At 35.7% G+C, this 20,348-nt stretch overlaps 1 protein-coding gene and 1 long non-coding RNA gene across 2 annotated transcripts in view; one reads left to right on the top strand and one right to left on the bottom strand.

Moving 5' to 3' along the window:
* Positions 1-20,348, top strand: part of NECAB1 (N-terminal EF-hand calcium binding protein 1) — a 285,172-nt gene that overhangs the window by 77,940 nt on the left and 186,884 nt on the right. The window contains exon 3 of the mRNA XM_082364108.1: positions 1,461-1,569. Coding sequence (XP_082220234.1) covers positions 1,461-1,569 — 109 coding nt within the window. The remainder of the gene's footprint in view (positions 1-1,460; positions 1,570-20,348) is intronic.
* LOC309615025 overlaps positions 1-20,348 on the bottom strand; it is a 511,470-nt gene that overhangs the window by 389,382 nt on the left and 101,740 nt on the right. The window lies entirely within an intron of this gene.

Genomic DNA, 20,348 nt, shown 5'->3' with positions numbered 1-20,348 from the left:
CCCTTCCAGGACTTTAAATATATCTTGGCACTTGCTTTTGGCCTGCAACATTTCTGTAGAGGAATCAGCTGATAGTGTTATGGGGGTTCCCTTGTAATTAACTCTTTGATTTCTCTTACTGCCTTTAGAATCTTCTCTTTGTCTTTAGCTTTTCCTATTTTTATTGTAGTATGTCTTAGTGTAGGTCTGCTTGGGTTTATCTTGTTTGGGACCCTCTGTGCTTCCTGTACCTGGATATCTGTTTCCTTCTTTAGGTTTGGGAAGTTTTCAGCCATAATTTCTTCAAACACATTTTTGATCCCCTTTTTGCTGTCTTTCCCTCCTGGAATCCCTATTTTGCATAGGTTGGCATAGTTTATATTATGCCATAGGTCTCTTGTATTGCTTTCTTCTTCTTTTTTAATTTGGCTTTCTGTCTTCTGTCTTGATTGGATGATTTCCATTATTCAGGATTCCATTATTCCAGGTCACTTATTTGTTCTTCTGCATTACTCATTTTGCTATTCATTGACTTTAGCTCAGCTTTCATCTCGGCAAATGAGTTTTCTAATTTTTCTTTGTTCCTCTTTCTAGTTTCTAGTTTCTTTTTTCTGTACTCTGTATTTCCATTGATACCCCTTCTTAATTCCTTCAGTATTTTCATTATCTCCTGTTTGAAATCAGTGTCTATCATATTGAAGAGGTCTGCTTCATTGTTTGTTCTTTCAGGGGAATGCTCTTGGTCTTTTAACTGAGAGTGGTTCCTCTGTTTCATTTTACTTTTATTTCTCTCTGTGAGTTTAGGAGAAGCAATTATGTACTCTGGTCTTGGAGGGCTATTTATAAGTGGGAGCATCCCTGTGTAGCTTGTATGGATTTAGTATATTTAGTCTGAGGGCTATTTTTAGTATGCATGCCTGGCACCTCCTTCTTCAGCATGTGCTGGTCATTATCCCCTTGATAGGGGGTATGCAGATGTGGCTGCTGGTGCCTAGTCCTGGGGTTCTCAGTGGTGGCAATGGCTCAGGAATGGCCCTGGGACACAGGATGGGAGCAGAGGTGGCTCACAACCACTCCTGGAGTTTGGGCAGGTGGCAGTGGGGGCTCTCAACCACTCCTGGGGACTGCAAGGGTGGCAGAGGTGGCTTGCAACCACTCTTGGCTTGCAATAACTCCTGGTATCTGGAAGGGAGGTGGCAGGGGCCCACAACTACTTCTGGATTCCAAGAGAGAGACAGCAGAGACCCATGGCCACTCCTTGGGTCTGGAAGGGAGGAGGTGGGGGCCTGTGACCATTCTTGGGTCTGGGTGGGTAACTTTTTATTTTAAACACCTGAAATTGTTCTTCCTTTTTGAATACATGTATGTATGCACAAACAAACCTGTTCAAGCATTTGAGCAAAATGTTAAAAATTAAAAGATATAATAACATACAAAATTGAAATGATTTGCTTCTCTTTTGTTTGCTCTTACCATTTTAGATGATGGAAAATTGTCCTCTGAAGAATTCAAAGCATATTTTGCAGATGGTGTTCTGAGTGGAGAAGAGTTATGTGAGCTCTTCCATACCATTGATACACATAATACCAAGTAAGGAACTTTTTTTTAATCACTAGATTCTGTAAACAAAGTAGAGAGGGCATAAACAAGAACATACCAATGAAACAGAGAGGGAGTAAAGCTGCAGAGGACACATTTTGTAACACACCTATGTTCAGTTCTGAGATAGCTTCTAACAATTGAAATGCTGTGAAAAACTGAATTTTGAACTGGAAAATAAAGATCTTCTGTAAGAAGTTCTCATAAAGAGTTTGCAGAATTAAAACAAAGCATAGGTTATAAATAATTCTAATTCTATCATTAATAAGAAAGTAGAGGGGCTTCCCTGGTGGCACAGTGGTTGAGAATCTGCCTGCCAATGCAGGGGATACGGGTTCGAGCCCTGGTCTGGGAAGATTCCACATGCCGTGGAGCAACTAGGCCTGTGAGCCACAATTGCTGAGCCTGCGCGTCTGGAGCCTGTGCTCCACAACAAGAGAGGCCGCGATGATGAGAGGCCCGTGCACCACGATGAAGAGTGGCCCCCACTTGCCACAACTGGAGAAAGCCCTCACACAGAAATGAAGACCCAACACAGCCATAAATAAATAAATAAAAATTAAAACTTAAAAAAAAAAAAAAATTAGGAATTTCTTAAAAAAAAATAAGAAAGTAGAATTTTACCTTGTTTCTTAGATTTCATCTCAGTTTGCTTCATTTAAAAATTGTCCTAAGGCCATTTTTATATAACTGTAGTAAAATAGGAAACTGCAGCAATTATCTGGACAATTCAGATGTGCTGAACTCCAAATCAGTGTTACCTGAGAGATGTAGGTAATGTAGGAAACAGAATTTTCTCTGAACAATCAATGTATAGAGTGATCTACTTGATTTATTTTCAAATCTAGCAAAATAAAATATGAGCTCTGAAAATTTGTAGGTTTAGCTGATGGATTTTTTGAGTCATTTTGCAAGAAATGATTTACTTAATTTTTGAAATTTAAAGTGCTTTATTATGTTGCACTATAGGCACAGCTATGATTACATTTCTAAAAAATATTTGCTTCTCATGATCAAGCAAAATATTTTAAGAATATTATTTATGTGATGAAAGAGGAAAATTTAACTTGTAAGTTAAAGAGGAAAATTTAACCAACAAGATACATTTTCAATGTTTTCCTTCTTTCTTTCCAAATATTTTCAAAGTAGTTATGTCACTATATTTAAAGTGACAAAAGGAAAAAATATATAATGAGAAATATTCTACCTAACAAGGGTAACATTCAGATTTGAAGGAGAGGTTGTTTTAAGACAAGCAAAATCTAAAAGAGTTTGGTACCACTAAAATGGCTGTACAATAAATGTTAAAGGGAGTTCTCTAAGTGGAAAAGAAAGACTACAACCAGAAATATGAAAATTATGAAGGTAAAGATCTCATCAGTAAAGGAAAATACACAGTAAATGTGGTATATCAATCACTCACAAAACTAGTAGGCAGTTTAAAAGACAAAAATAATAAAATCATCTAATCCACCATAAGTAGTTAAGGGATATTTTTTAAAATGCAAAATGTGAAATAAAAAATATTAAATGAAGAGTGGGGGTGCAGGATTGTTAGAATGCATTTGAACTTAAGAGATCAATAAAGTATAATAATCGTGTGTGTGTGTGTATATATATATATATATATATATATATATATACACACACACACATATATATATTGTTATATATAAACCTCATGGTAACCACAAACACAAATCTATAATAGATACACACAGAAAATAGAGAAAGGAATCCAAAAATAACACTAAACATAGCATCAAATCACATTGGAAGAGTGCAAAAGAAAAAGGAAAGAACAATAAAGAACTATAAAAATGAACTGAAAACAATTAACAAAATGGCAATTGATACATACTTATCAATAACTACTTAACACACTAAACGTAAATGGATGAAATGCTCCAATCAAACAACACAGAGTGCCTGAATGGATACAAAAATAAGACCCATATCTATGCTGCCTACAAGAGACTCACTTCAAATCTAAAGACACACAAAGACTGAAAGTGAGGGGATGCAAAAAGGTATTCCATGCAAGAGGAAATGAAAAGAAAGCCAGGGTAGCAATATTTATATCAGATAAAATAGACTTTTAAACAAAGACTTTAACAAGAGACAAAGTAGGACATTTCATAATGATAAAGAGATAAATCCAATAAGGAGATATAACATTCATAAATATATTTAAATCCAACATGGGAGCACCTAAATATATACAGTTATATATACTAAGTAACTAATGAGCCACTGAAGAAATCAAAGAGGAAATCACACAAATGAAAATAGAAACACAACAATCCACAATCTATGGGACACAGCAAAAACAGTTCTAAGAGGAAAGTTTATAGAGATACAAGTCTACCTCAGGAAAGAATAAAAATCCCAGATAAACAGCCTAATCTTACACCTAAAGGAACTAGAAAAAGAAATGCCAACAAAATCTAATGTTAGTATGAAGAAAGCAATAATAATGATCATAGGAGAAATAAAGGAAATAGAGACTAAAAAAGAGACAAAAAAAGTCAATGAAACTAAGAGTTGATTCTTTGAAAAGATAAACAAAATTGATAAAACTTTAGACAGAGTCATGAAGAAAAAAAGAGAGAGGTCCCAAGTCAATAAAATAAGAAATGAAAAAGAAGTTACAACCCATGTTATAGAAATAGAAAAGATCATAAGAGATTGCTATGAACAATTATACACCAATAAAATGGACAACCTAGAAGAAATGGATGAGTTCCTAGAAACATAAATGTCCCAAGACTGAATCAGGAAGAAATAGAAAATATTAACAGACCTATTACCAGTAATGAAAAATAATCAGTAAAAAACAAACAGAAGTTCAGGACCAGATGGCTTCACAGGTGAATTCTCTCAAACATTTAGAAGAGTTAATGTCTATCCTTCTCAAACTATTCCAAAAAAAAAAAAAAAAAAAAAAATTGAAGGGGAAGGAATGCTTCTGAACTCATCCCAAGAGGCCAGCATTACCCTGATACCAAAACTAGACAAAGACCCCACAGAAAAAGAAAATGATAGGCCCATATCTCTGGTGAACATAGGTACAAAAATCCTCAACAAAATTTTAGCACATTGAATTCAACAATACGTTAAAAATGATCAAACACCATGACAAGTGGTATTCATCCCAGATTTATCCCCAGGATGCAAGGATGGTTCAATATCTGCAAATCAATTAATAGGATACATCATGTTAACAAATGGAAGAATAAAAATCATATGATCATCTAAACAGATGGAGAAAAACTTTTGACAAAATTCAACACCAATTTATGATTTTAAAAACTCTCAACAAAATAGGTATAGAAGGAATATACCTAAACATAATAAAGGCATAAATAACTAATGCACAGCTAACATCATATTCAACAGTGAAAGGTTGAAACTTTTCCCACAAAGATCAGTAACGAGAAAGGCATGCTCACTCTACCACTCCTATTCAACATAGTACTGGAAGTCCTAGCCACAGCAATTAGACTAGCAAAGGAAATAAAAGAATCCAGATTGGAAGGAATAAGTACAACTGTCATTGTTTGCAGATGACATGATACTACATATAGAAAATTCTATATAGTATAGACACTATATATAGAAAATTCTAAAGACACCACCAAAAAACTACTAGAACTTTCAATGAATTCAGTAAAGTTGTAGGATAAAAAATTAACATACAGAAATCTGTTGCATTTCTGTACACTAAGAACGAACTATCAGAAAGAGAAATTAAGAAAACTATCTCATTGACAGTTGCATCAAAACTAATAAAATACCTAGGTATAAATCTAACCGAGGAGGTAAAAGACCCACTTGGAAAACTATAAAACATTGATGAAAGAAATTGAAGATAACAACATACAAAGGGAAATATATCCTGTGCTAAGGGATTGGAAGAATTAATATTGTTAAAATGTCCATACCACCCAAAGCAATCTACAGTTTTAGTGTAATCCCTATCAAAATACCAATGGCCATTTCCACAGAACTAGAACAAATAATTCTAAAATTTGCCTGGAAACACAAAAGACCCTGAATAATCTAAACAATTTTGGGAAAGAAAAACAACACTGGATGTATCCCACTCCCTTATTTCAAACTATAATACAAAGCTACAGTAATCAAAATAGTATGATACTGGCATGAAAACATAGATCAGGGGAACAGAATTAAGATCCCAGAAATAAACCCATGTTTATATGTTCAATTAGTCTACAACAAAGGAGGCAAGAACATACAATGGAGAAAAGACAGCTTCTTCAATAAATGGTGTTGGGAGAACTGGACAGCTACTTGCAAAATAATCAAACTGGACTACTTTCTCATGCCATATAAAAAATATACTCAAAATGGATTAAAAACATAAATGTAAGGCCTTAAACCATAAAACCCTTAGAAGATAACACAGGCAGTATGCTATTTGACATTGGTCTTAGCAATATTTTTTTGGATTTGTCTCCTCAGGCAAGGGAAACAAAAGCAAAAATAAATAAATAAGACTACATCAAACCAAAAAGCTTTTACACAGTGAAAGAAACTATCATCAAAATGAAAAGGCAGTCTACTGAATGTGAGAAGATATTTTCAAACTATATATCGGAAAAGGAGTTAGTATCCAAAATATACAAGGAACTCATACAACTTAACCTCAAAAAAACAACCAAATAAAAAAGGGCAGAGGACTTGAATAGATATTTTTCCAAAGAAGAAATAAAGATGGCCATCAGACACATGAAAATATGCTCAAGGTCACTAATTATCAGCAAACTGCAAATGAAAACCACAATGAGATATCACCTCACACCTGTCAGAATGGGTACTATCAAAAATACAACCAATAGCAAATGTTGGTCAGGATGTGGAGAAAAGGGAAACCTTATGCACTCTTGGTGGGAATGCAATTTGGTACAGCTACTATGGAAAACATAGTGTAGAGGTTCCTCAAACAATTAATGATAGAACTACCATACAATCTAGCTATTTCACTTCTGAGTATTTTTCTGAAGAAAACAAAATCAAAAAGATACATGCACCCCACCATGTTCACTGTAGCATTATTTACAATAGCCAAGATTTGGAAGCAACCTAAGAGTCCATCAATAGATGGATGAATAAGGAAGATGTGGTATATACATACAAGATAATACTATTCAGCCATAAAAAGAATAAAATTTTGCCATTTGCAACAACATGGATGGACTTTTGGAGGATATAATACTAGGTGAAATAAGTAAAATAAGAAAGACGAATACTGTGTGATATCACTTATATGTGGAATCTAAAAAATACAACAAACGAGTGAATATAACAAAAAAGAAACAGACTTACAGATGTAGAGAAGAAAATAGTGGTTACCAATGGGGAGAGAGAGGGGAGAGCGTCAATATAGGGTTGGGGGACTAAGAGGAACAAAATACTATGTATAAAATGAATAAGCTACAAGGATATGTTGACAGCACAGGGAATATAGCTAATATTTTATAATAACTGCAAATATTGTTAAAAATTGTGAATTGCTATGAGTCATGGGGATGAATTGTACTGCATGGGGAATACAGTCAATAATATTGTAATAACATTGTATGATGATAAATGGTAACTTGATTTACTATGATCATTTTGTAATGTATAGCAATATTGAATCACTATGTTGTACACCTGCAACTAATCTAGTCAATTATTCTTCAACATTAAAAGAAGTGTTTTCACTCATCAGAAAGCCAGCTTGTCTACATTTTTCAGTCAGTTAGAGGAATACATGAAGAAATTAGCATAATTCCTTGTAGAAGAGATTCACAGCACAGGCAGGGGGAAAGATCCCCTGGAGGCAAAAATGATTCTTCCAGTATAGCAATTTGGAGTTCCAGATTGTCAGGATAGACCAAAGAGTAGACCAGACGGAAGTTTTGCTGTTATATCAGACAGTGAACACACAGGAAATTTTCCCGGGGCCCGCAAATGGGAGCCTGTGATAGAGATGGACAACTGATGTCTTCAGATCAAGTGTTCCTTATTCCAGACTAAAATAATTTTTTTGGATGCTGAGCACTGGGATTTCAACCCAGTACTTGTTAAATCACTGAAGCACACCAAAGCAAAAAAGAAAAAAGAAAAAAGAAATTACCACCTACGAAAAAATCGTAGTCCATCTTGAGCTAGATTTGAAAGTTTAAAATTTTCTTTCTTAACCTAAACTGAAATTTTTCTCTCTAAAGTTTCCCTTAATATGTTCTATTTCTTAGGGCCATGCAGAATATGAATATTTTATAAGTCTTTCTAATATTTGAAGGTAGTTTTTATGCACCAATAATGAGATAAAGCCCCATAATAATTGGAGAGTAATAATATCAAAGGGTTTGTTTTAGATGACAGAATTTTATTCCTTCTGAAACAGGAAAATTCGTTCATCTTGTATTTGTGCATAACAGTTAAATTTTAAAGTTTGATTAGTTGGTTGACTAAACTGCCTTCTCCCTTGAGTTATCCATTACCCTCCTTAAGTAGACACATTTTATGGGCATTAGGAAAAGAAAGCAGGATCAGTAACCAAGGAATAAGTATTTAGTAGGTTGGTCTGAAGACCGAAGCCTGCACTGCATTATGACTAGAAAGGTCATTGCAATTCCAATAGTTCCAATAGTGGGTAAGAGAGATCTCCCTATTAACGTAGCCTATACATCTTCAACTAGCACTGAACACTAAGAGAGCAGCACCAAGTGCCTGGAGGATAAGGCAGACCACAATCCCAAGTGCTAAGCTAAGGAAGTATGGCATGACTTAGAGTCATGAAATCAGAAAATGGAAAAAGGTGGTGTAGCTGTATGTCAAGAGAGCACAGTGAAAATCAAAGTCCAGAGAATAACAGGCTAAAGTGTGATGGACACACTGTGTGTGTCAGGGTTGAGTTTTAAGCAATATAGATTGGGCAAAGGAACACTGCCAGAAGAGTACGCCAAGTATTCAGACAAAGTCCAAACTGCCCATGAGCAAACTCACAGAGAACAAAGAGTCCAGATGGAGCATTTTATGATCAAGACTTACCTGTTAGAACTAGATGGCAGGCTGACCTCTGTCCAGGCATTAAGTTGCCTCTTTGGCATAAGAAGACAAAGCCCAACAGATGTACACTGTTTTCCACAGAGAAGCACAAGTTAGCTGACACATGTGGTCAATGATGTTAGTTTAGCATGCTTATATGCCAAATGAGGCATGGAGCCAGAGGAGCCAAGGATACTAAGGAGGGAGAGAATAACATTCTTTTTATAGATTTTCCTCAACTTCTCCTAAGCCTTACTTAGCAGAATTCACAACAGGGTAGAAGATGTACTAGGCAGGACTTTACTAGTTGTGAGTGACAGAAACATATATTAAGCTGACTTAAAGAAATAATTATCTGGTTCATGTATCTGAAAAGTCCAGAGGTAGGCTTCATGTGTGTTGGAGCAAAGTGCTCCAACAGTGGTGCTAGGAATCTGTCTATCATCTCTCACCTCTTCTTTCTCTATCTTGGCTATTCTCTTGTGCAGACTCTCTTGCTGAGAGGTCAAGATGGTTACGAGATGCTCAAGGTTCATATTGCCACCACCTTGAAAAAACCCAAGAGACTGGTTTTCTTTCAGAGTAGTACCAGCAAAATTCTGGTCTTGAATTATGTTAGCCTGGCTTGGAGCTCATGCACATCTCTGGAAAATCACTGTTTTCAAGGAAAAAATAAAGTGAAAGGGAACCAGGATGCTGTTATCAAAATAAGGGGGAATAAATTCTGGGCAGGCAAAACTTGAGTCCCCTGTAGATCAAATAACCACCTACTCAGCCTCAAAGACTTCCACTTACCATCTCATATTTTAGAGGACAAGGGGCTTGGTAGAGTTTGAACTCCAGAGAGTTCCTACAAAGTGTGGAGTCAATCCGGAAAATCTGAAGCTATCTATATGGGAAAAGATTGAAGCCAGGGAGAAATCTTTGTTTTAATAGGTATCCTATCCAGGAACCTAGCCCTCTACACCTGCCTCTCTTCTTGACCATCTGATTGTGTCTATTCTCAATGTTCCTGTTTTCCCATACTCCACTAGAATCATGCCTATAATCCCCCTTCTTTTTCCTTATGGTCCTACAAAGTCTCTGTATTTGCAGATACTGCAAAAAACTTAGGCAGACTTAGTAAGTAACACCTGGTCTTTATTCTCTTAGTATTTCTCCATAATCACCTAATATAGATTTTCTGGGCAGTTCTCACATATCACATTATCCTTATTTATTTTTAACTTAAAAATTAGAAAGAACTGAGTATATAACTAAGAGAAGCACTATTTTATTACATCCTATAGAGGTACACTTTTTGCCACATCCTTAGAGACTGAAAATAGAAGTCTTACGACCTTACCAGGACTCACTCTAATCTATAACCAGTTCTCCAGTTATTGATTCCATTTCATCATTGGAACTAACCTGTAGCCATCAAATTTCCTTATTATTCACTCAATTTTTAAATGTGTCTTTCACTCCAATAATTTCTGAAATCCATTTATTTTCTTTGAGCATATCTAGCTCATGAAGATATGGAGAAAATAAAACAGGCTATTTCCTAAGAGTTACATTTAAAATTCTTTTCTTTCCTATGAAGGCATTTCATTGGCACCACCACAATTTCCTCCTAAATCAGAGCATTCCACAATTTGCAGTGCTGATTGGGGCTGAGGACTCTTCCTTGTAGGGAGAGTGAGGAATCAACAAAGTCTACTTTATAATTAAGAAGATTAGCATAGTTTGGGGGATTTATAAAGAAGACAATTTTAAGGAGATTTTCTTTAAAGTGACAGGAAATGGTTTCTCCTTAGTTATAATTGCTGAAAAAATAATTGGTTCTAATTTTCTCTGACAAAGATGATAGACAAGCCAAATTTTGTATCAAGACAGTATGTACATAATTTCTTAAAAATATGTAATTTCTAAAGGAAATGTTTAATTTTTAATTAAATAGGGAAATACATTTATTGAATGACTATATGGCAGGCACTTACTTGCATCATCTTATTTAATCTTCACAAAAAACAAAAAGCAAGGTATTATTATTATTATTATTATTATTCACAGCTTACAGTTAAGGAATCTGATACAGAAAGTTAAATGATTTGACCAAGGTTACACAGACAGTAGTGTAAGGCCTGGAGATTATTTCATGGCGGCCTGAAAACAAAACTCAAATCTCTTTCCATTGTCATGCCACCTCAGTAAATTTTCAGATTTTTAGCTATTTATTTTGTATATCAGAAATCAAAAGGTTCCAAGGCCAGTTTTTAAATTCACTTTCAGGTGTTTCATTCTTGATGAAAAGGTGCTTGATTCTTTCCAGCAGTAGAATATATTTGGATGTACAGTATAGAGGTAATTGCTTTAATTGCTGCCTTTATCTCTCCTCTTTTTATATCCATTATGTAGGATTTTTACAGTGTGGGAGTCGCTACAATGTAGCAATGTTATTCTTTTACTCTGTGGACATTATTTTCTTTCTTGGAACATTTCCCTCCCTCCATCCTACCTTTACGTTTGGAATTCATCTTGTGCTTTTGGACTTACTCCTCTTACTACTCTCCATCCCATCACTCTGCACTTGCCTCATTTTCTCCATTGTTCTTCAGAGCACTCACAGAGTTTTACTGTTTCAATTAGTCATTTTTATTAAAGACCTTTGCTTCCAAATTTTTTCAGATATTTTATATTTTTAATATTATCTAGAGAATTATTCTCTGCTTGTCATCTCTTCCTCCCAATAAAGAACTTGAATTCTCTTTTTATCTTTTGTTTTTTTAATAAATTTATTTATTTATTTATTTTTGGCTGTGTTGGGTCTTCGTTGCTGCACGTGGGCTTTCTCTATTTGCGAAGACCGGGGACTACTCTTCGTTGCCGTGTGCGGGCTTCTCATTGCAGTGGCTTTTTTTGTTGTGGAGCACGGGCTCTAGGCGCGTGGGCTTCAGTAGTTGTGGCATGCAGGCTCAGTAGTTGTGGCTCGTGGGCTCTGGAGCTCAGGCTCAGTAGTTGCCGCGCCCAGGCTTAGTTACTCCTCGGCATGTGGGATCTTCCCGGACCAGGGGTCGAACCCATGTCCCTTGAATTTGCAGGAAGATTCTTAACCATTGCACCACCAGGGAAGTCCCCTCTTTCAATCTTAACTGTACTCTGTCTTCCCATCAGCCATGATAAAATTGCTAATGGTGAAGCAAAATCTATTACTGCTTAAAATAAAAATTGTCTACTGAGGAATCAAGGCGAATTATTTATTCACCTAACTGCAGTGTTCTTTCTTACCTTGCCAATACCCACCAAGTGGGTGAAATCAAATCAGTAAAATGTTAACCCCAATCTTTAAAAAATACGTGATGCTCACTTCTTGGACAAGTCTCCCTCTCTCATCTCCCATGTCCAATGCACCAATAAATTCTGTCCTTATTCCCCTCCAGTTTATTTATCCTATGAATCCATCTATTCCCTTTATTGTCACCACATTCCTTAAGTACCTGCTTTCTCTCTTTTACAACTATATTAGGCCCAAAATGATCTGTTTGATGGAACAGTTACAATTGTTTTTCTCTATGACATCTTGAGATTTTAAAATTCTTGAAATAAATACAAATAACCTGAAAGTCATTGCTTACTTCTTACCTGAATATTTTTAAAGAGCAATTTCTTTAGGAAAATACTTTCCCTCCACAATAAAAATTATATAAATAGCATATGCTTCCTATAAAAAAGAATTCAAACAATATAGAAATCATAAGAAAGAGCAGGAAAAAACACCTGAAATTTCATCACCTTGAGATAACTACCCATAGCATTTGGTTACCATTACTTCTAATGTGTGCATTCAGTTTGTTTTTTTTTTCCAAAAATGACTTTATTTTTTTTTAACGTCTTTATTGGAGCATAATTGCTTTACAATGGTGTGTTAGTTTCTGCTGTACAACAAAGTGAATCAGCTATACATATACATTTATCCCTATTTCTCCGCCCTCTTGTGTCTCCCTACCACACTCCTTATCCCACTCCTCTAGGTGGACACAAAGCACCGAGCTGATCTCCCTGTGCCATGTGACTGCTTCCCACTAGCTATCTATTTTACATTTGGTAGTGTATATATGTCCATGTCACTCTCTAACTTCGTCCCAGCTTACCCTTCCCCCTCCCCTTGTCCTCAAGTCCATTCTCTACATCTGTGTCTTTATTCCTGTCCTTCCCCTAGGTTCTTCAGAACCTTTTTTTTTTCTTTTTTTAGATTCCATATATATGTGTTAGCATACGGTATTTGTTTTTCTTTTTCTGACTTACTTCACTCCGTATGTCAGTCTCAAAGTCCACCCACCTCACTGCACATAACTCAATTTTGTTTCCTTTTATGGCTGAGTAATATTCCATTGTATATATGTGCCACATCTTCTTTATCCATTCATCTGTTGATGGACACTTAGGTTGCTTCTGTGTCCTGACTATTGTAAACAATACTGCAATGAACATTGTGGTACATGACTCTTTTTGAATTATGGTTTTCTCAGGGTATATGCCCAATAATGGGATTGCTGGCTCGTATGGTAGATCTATTTTTAGTTTTTGAAGGACCCTCCATACTGTTCTCCATAGTGGCTGTATCAGTTTACATTCCCACGGACAGTGCAAGAGGGTTCCCTTTTCTCCACACCCTCTCCAGCATTGACTGCTTGTAGATTTTTTGATGATGGCCATTCTGACTGGTGTGAGGTGTTACCTCATTGTAGTTTTGATTTGCATTTCTCTAATGATTAGTGATGTTGAGCATCCTTTCATGTGTTTGTTGGCAATCTGTATGTATTCTTTGGAGAAATGTCTATTTAGGTCTTCGGCCCATTTTTGGATTGGGTTGTTTGTTTTTTTGATATTGAGCTGCATGAGCTGCTTGTAAATTTTGGAGATTAATCCTTTGTCAGTTGTTTCATTTGCAAATATTTTCTCCCATTCTGAGGGTTGTCTTTTTGTCTTGTTTATGGTTTCCTTTGCTGTGCAAAAGCTCTTCAGTTTCATTAGGTCCCATTTGTTTATTTTTATTTTTATTTCCATTTTTCTAGGAGGTGGGTCAAAAAGGATTTTGCTGTGATTTATGTCATAGAGTGTTTTGCCTATGTTTTCCTGTAAGAGATTTCTAGTGTATGCCTTACACTTAGGTCTTTAATCCATTTTGAGTTTATTTTTCTGTATGGTGTTAGGGAATGTTCTAATTTCATTCTTTTACATGTAGCTGTCCAGTTTTCCCAGCACCACTTATTGAAGAGGCTGTCTTTTCTCCATTGTATATTCTTGTCTCTTGTATCAAAGATAAGGTGACCATATATGCATGGGTTTATCTCTGGGCTTTCTATCCTGTTCCATTGATCTATATTTCTGTTTTTGTGCCAGTACCATACTGTCTTGATTACTGTAGCTTTGTAGTATAGGCTGAAGTCAGGGAGCCTGATTCCTCCAGGTCCGTTTTTCTTTCTTAAGATTGCTTTGGCTATTCAGGGTCTTTTGTGTTTCCATTCAAATTGTGAAATTTTTTGTTCTAATTCTGTGAAAAATGCCATTGGTAGTTTGATAAGGATTGCATTCAATTTGTAGGTTGCTTTGGGTAGTATAGTCATTTTCACAATGTTGATTCTTCCAATCCAAGAGCATGCTATATCTCTCCATCTGTTTGTATCATCTTTAATTTCTTTCATCAGTGTCTTATACTTTTCTGCATACAGGTCTTTTGTCTCTTCAGGTAGGTTTATTCCTAGGTATTTTATTCTTTTTGTTGCAATGGTAAATGGGAGGGTTTCCTTAATTTCTCTTTCAGATTTTTCATCGTTAGTGCATAGGAATGCAAGTGCATTCTGTTTTAATCACAGAGAACTACTTTCTTTTGACTTTCTTCTCTTCCACTGTTTACCCCAACCCACTCTCCATAACCAATCTTCACCAGCACCTAAAGTGTGATCTTCTGCATCTTTTTTCCATGCTTGTGTAATTGTATATATATCTATATGTCTCATGAAAGCATTCCCTGACCTTCATTATTAGGTTAAATTTCTCATTCTGCCTTCTCATTGTAATATGTATCTCTTCTCTTCAGCTCTTGAATCAGCTACAATATTATATTTGTTTTGTGTTTGATTAATACTCATGTCACTTGGTCTAAACTTCATGAAGGCAGAGGTCATTACTCTTTTGCTTTCCACTGATTCCCAGGACCTAGCATAGCATCTAGCACATATTACAAGTTCAGTGAGAAGGGAGAGATTTCTCCTACCCCATACCTTATACTATGCATTTTGCTTGATTAGCCCTGCCCCTCCCCTCTGCCTAGTAATGTTTTCCAGGCATCAAGGTCCACTGAACTCCACAAAAAGCAGTGCTGCAACGTGGAAAGAACTTAGGAACTGGCCAAGGTTAAATCCCTTGACTGTCTAGCTATGAAGACTATGGGTGGTCATTGTTCTTCATTGAACCCTAATTTCATTGGCTGTAAAATAGAGCCAATATAAAAACCCAGCTTTCAAAGTTTAGCAGTAATGTATATAAACACCACAAAATAATAATTACTATTATGATGTAATCACTAACCTTTTCTTCTTTCCTGTTCATCTTTTTTCTCCAAATTTCTATAAGTATGGTTTATACTTTCATAAGGTACCACTTAATTATATGCCATCTCTTATATTTTGCTAATTGTTTCACTAGCATATTAATCTTGTCTCCAAATCTAAACTATAAACTCCTCTGAGGCAAGGACATTTTTCTCACTACTGCAGCAATTACTGGAATACATTCAATACATACTTGGCTACTTGATGGATTGTTATAGAAGTCGGATATATTGATTAGCTATAAGAAAGGCATGCAAAGGTACATTGCTTGTGACTTTTAGACTTTAGAACCTGGCTGACTGACCACAGAAAGTGTGATGCCGCTGACAAATCCTGTTGAATAAAAAAGGAGAACTGACTCTTCTCGTTGGGGACAGAGTAAATGATAAATCTGGCTTTGGACTCTCAGTTAAACAGTTTCAAAAGTTGTTTCTTTTGTAAAATAGTTATCTACTCCTATGAATTAAAAAACATGAAATGCAGTATTAAGATGTAAATGTGGATTATTTCCTTACTCTAACAGATTCAGAATATGTTCAAATTAAGATTTTTTTTTGTCCCAGTATATTTAATACATTTATATGTAAAAAAAGTTTTCAATGCTTAAAAAGAATCTCCTACTACATAAAATAATATATTCTCTTTTATGATCTTAGAAGGTTTCTCATGGAGAAAAAATAGACTAAATAGCAATAGCTTTTAGCAGTTAAACTGTAATAGGAAGAAAGCTGAGCATGGGTATCAGCTGAACATTATTGTTCTTTTTCATTCACTAATGGATTTAATGGTTTAATTTTATTTTTAAGTTTCCCTGGGAACCTATTTTTAATCAACTTTAGATTAAAAACAGTGATTCAGAATAATTAGAAGTCTACTTATGGAGGGCCATAGAATTGTGATCATTTGCACAAATAATTTTTCCTCTATCATCCCATCCTCACTGCCATCAGGTAGAAATTAGTAGATATAGACTTGAGACTGGCAAAAAGAGTTTCTCTTTTCTCTCTTTCTTTCTTTGAATTGTGAATAGTTTCTAAGTGAAAACTCGGATTATCAAACATGACAATTTTATTCCAGTTGAGATCATTGCTTCCAAGAAATTAGTCATTTTTTAACCTACTTATTCATTTTTTTTTAGATTCCATATATATGTGTTAGCATGCGGTATTTGTTTTTCTCTTTCTGACTTCACTCTGTATGACAGACTCTAGGTCCACCACGTCACTACAAATAACTGAATTTCATTTCTTTTTATGGCTGAGTAATATTCCATTGTATATATGTGCCACATCTTCTTTATCCATTCATCTGTCGATAGACACTTAGGTTGCTTCCATGTCCTGGCTACTGTAAATAGTGCTGCAGTGAACATTGTGATACATGACTCTTTTTGAATTATGGTTTTCTCAGGGTATATGCCCAGTAGTGGGATTGCTGGGTCATATGGTAGTTCTATTTTTAGTTTTTGAAGGAACCTCCATACTGTTCTCCATAGTGGCTGTATCAATTTACATTCCCACCAACAGTGCAAGAGGGTCCCTTTTCTCCACACCCTCGCCAGCATTGATTGTTTGTAGATATTTTGATGATGGGCATTCTGACTGGTGTGAGGTGAAACTTCATTGTCGTGTTTTTTTTTTTTTTAAACTCATTAATAGGTTTTTTTAATATGATTTTTTAAATTAATTAATTAATTAATTTTATTTATTTATTTATTTATTTATTTTGGGTTGCGTTGGCTCTTCCTTTCTGCGTGCGTGCTTTCTCTAGTTGTGGCGAGCGGGGGCTACTCTTCATTGCTGTGCGTGGGCTTCTCATTGCAGTGGCTTCTCTTGTTGCAGAGCACGGGCTCTAGGCACGCGGGTGTCCGTAGTTGTGGCTTGCAGGCTCTAGAGCACAGGCTCAGTAGTTGTGGTGCATGGGCTTTGTTGCTCCGCAGTGTGTGGGAACTTCCCGGACCAGGGCTTGAACACTTGTCCCCTGCATTGGCAGGCAGATTCTTAACAACTGCGCCACCAGGGAAGCCCCATTGTAGTTTTGATTTGCATTTCTCTAATGATTAGTGATGTTGAGCATTCTTTCATGTGTGTCTTAGCAATCTGTATAACTTCTTTAGAGAAATGTCTATTTAGGTCCTCTGCCCATTTTTGGATTGGGTTTGTTGTTTTTTGATATTGAGTTGCATGAGCTTTTTGTAAATTTTGGAGGTTAATCCTTTGTCAGTTGCTTCATTTGCAAATATTTTCTCCCATTCTGAGGGTTGTCTTTTTGTCTTGTTTATGGTTTCCTTTGCTGTGCAAAAGTTTTTAAGTTTCATTAGGTCCCATTTGTTTATTTGTGTTTTTATTTCCATTTCTCTAGGAGCTGGGTCAAAAAATATCTTGCTGTGATTTCTGTCATAGAGTGTTCTGCCTATGTTTTCCTCTAAGAATTTTATAGTGTCTGGCCTTACATTTAGGTCTTTAATCCATTTTGAGTTTATTTTAGTGTATGGAGTTAGGGAGTGTTCTAATTTCACTCTTTTACATGTAGCTGTCCAGTTTTCTCAGCACCACTTATTGAAGAGGCTGTCTTTTCTCCATTGTATATTCTTGCCTCCTTTGTCAAAGATAAGGTGACCATATGCACGTGGGTTTATCTCTGGGCTATCCATCCTGTTCCATTGATCTATATTTCTGTTTTTGTGCCCGTACCATACTGTCTTGATTACTGTAGCTTTGTAGTATAGGCTGAAGTCAGGGAGCCTGATTCCTCCAGGTCCGTTTTTCTTTCTTAAGATTGCTTTGGCTATTCAGGGTCTTTTGTGTTTCCATTCAAATTGTGAAATTTTTTGTTCTAGTTCTGTGAAAAATGCCTGTGGTAGTTTGATAGGTATTGCATTGAATCTGTAGATTGCTTTGGGTAGTATAGTCATTTTCACAATGTTGATTCTTCCAATCCAAAAACATGGTATATCTATCCATCTCTTTGTATCATCTTTAATTTCTTTCATCAGTGTCTTATACTTTTCTGCATACAGGTCTTTTGTCTCCTCAGGTAGGTTTATTCTTAGGTATTTTATTCTTTTTGTTGCAATGGTAAATGGGAGTGTTTCCTTAATTTCTCTTTCAGATTTTTCATCATTAGTGTATAGGAATGCAAGAGATTTCTGTACCTTAATTTTGTGTCCTGCTACAGTACCAGATTCATTGATTAGCTCTAGTAGTTTTCTGGTAGAGTCTTTAGGATTCTCTTTGTATAGTATCATGTCATCTGCAAACAGTGACAGCTTTACTTCTTATTTTCTGATCTTGATTTCTTTTATTTCTTTTTACTCTCTGATAGCTGTGGCTAAATCATCCAAAACTATATTGAATAATACTGGTGAGGGTGGACAACATTGTCTTGTTCCTGATCTTAGTGGAATTTTTTCAATTTTTCACCATTAAGAACGATATTGGCCGTGGGTTTGTCATATATGATCTTTATCATGTTGACGTAAGTTCTCTCTATGCCTACTTTCTGGAGGGTTTTTTTTCATAAATCACTGTTGAATTCTGTCGGAAGCTTTTTCTGCATCTATTGAGATGATCATGTTGTTTTTCTCCTTCAATTTTTTAATATGGTTTATCACACCTCTTGATTTGCATATATTGAAGAATCCTTGCATTCCTGGGATAAACCCCACTTGATCATGGTGTATGATCCTTTTAATGTGCTGTTTGATTCTGTTTGCTAGTATTTTGTTAAGGATTTTTACATCTGTGTTCCTCAGGCACTTCTACTTGTATTTAGTTTTCTTAATAACAGATTTTTGTTTTTTATAGTTTATATTTCAAATATAGTTTATATTTTATATTTAACTTTGTTGCCCATGAAGCTAAATGTGTTTATGTCCTGGGTGGTCATGAACACTCAATGGGATTATGTCTTTAAAATAGTGTGTATTCAGAGCGACCAGTCCAATAAAAAAAATCAGGATGTGTTTTTCCTTTACTTTTGATAAATGTATGAAAAGTCATTATTGTCATTGTATTTGATTAGAACTCTTCTTTAGTGTGAAGAAAATAATTGGATTTCAAAGCCCACAATAGAAATCCCCCTGTCATAAACCACATAACAAATTTCTGTCCTGGATTTATTACTTAAAGTTTTTGGCACAATATTTCTTAATCCAGGTAACATTAATCCCTGAAAATTTAGTATAAAATGTTATAGATATAAAGTATTTTTATTTTGGTAGGAAGGAAAGTGGGATGACTGATGCATTGTATCACACATTCAATGTCCAGTGCCAAAACAGCAAAGAAACCCTACATGAGATTCATCATCCCTCTTAATTTCTAAATCAGATGTCATCAGTTTTTTGAAAATAATTTTATATCAACCTTGATACAGTAAAAAGACGAGTTTAGGTATTGTAAGAGGCTACCACAAAAACCACTAAATGTTCTTGGGAATTCTAGGAAGGAGGATCCTGGAGATTAGGGCGAAAAGGCTATTAAGTTGAACTCTGAAGTCAACCCACGTCTAAGGTTCTGTCTTGCCCATGCAAACTGAGCTTGCGTTCTTTCAACAGAGTAACTGAGTGTTTACTAAGTGCCAGATATTGTGCTAGGTACTGGGGATATAGTGGTGAACCAGAGATTTGTAGTTTAGCAGCAACATAGAAAAGTAATAGCTTGATTAATTTTGACAGGGAAATACAACTGTCTTGGGGTTGGGGAGTTAGGGCAGACCTAGTCTAAAAGGTCAGTCAAGACCTCATGGAAGAAGTGACTTCTAAACTAAGTCATGAAATATTATCAAGAAGAGGTGTGGACATGAATGGGGATGCAGATGAGAGAAGTTTCTAGCCAAAGAAAATAGCATATGTGGAAGTCTTTAGGTGAGAGAGAGTGTGGCATGTTGGAACAACTGAACACATTCAGCATGCCCATAACATCAAATTCAAGAGGGTGATGGTAAGAGGAGCTAGAGAGACAAGCAAGGAGCCGAGTTGTGAAAGGCCTTGTGAACCAGTGGAGCTTGTGAATTTCCACCCTCAGGTCAGTGTGAAGTTGTCAAAAGGTCTTAAACATGGAAGTGACTGGATTAGGTTTATGTTTTATAATAGAAAATTGGATCCCCTCAAAA

This window comes from Balaenoptera borealis (genome assembly GCF_965194805.1).
Source record: "Balaenoptera borealis genome assembly, chromosome: 17".
Taxonomy (NCBI): Eukaryota; Metazoa; Chordata; class Mammalia; order Artiodactyla; family Balaenopteridae; genus Balaenoptera; species Balaenoptera borealis.
Note: the sequence above shows the minus strand (reverse complement) of the source record. Positions and strands in the feature narration are given on the sequence as shown.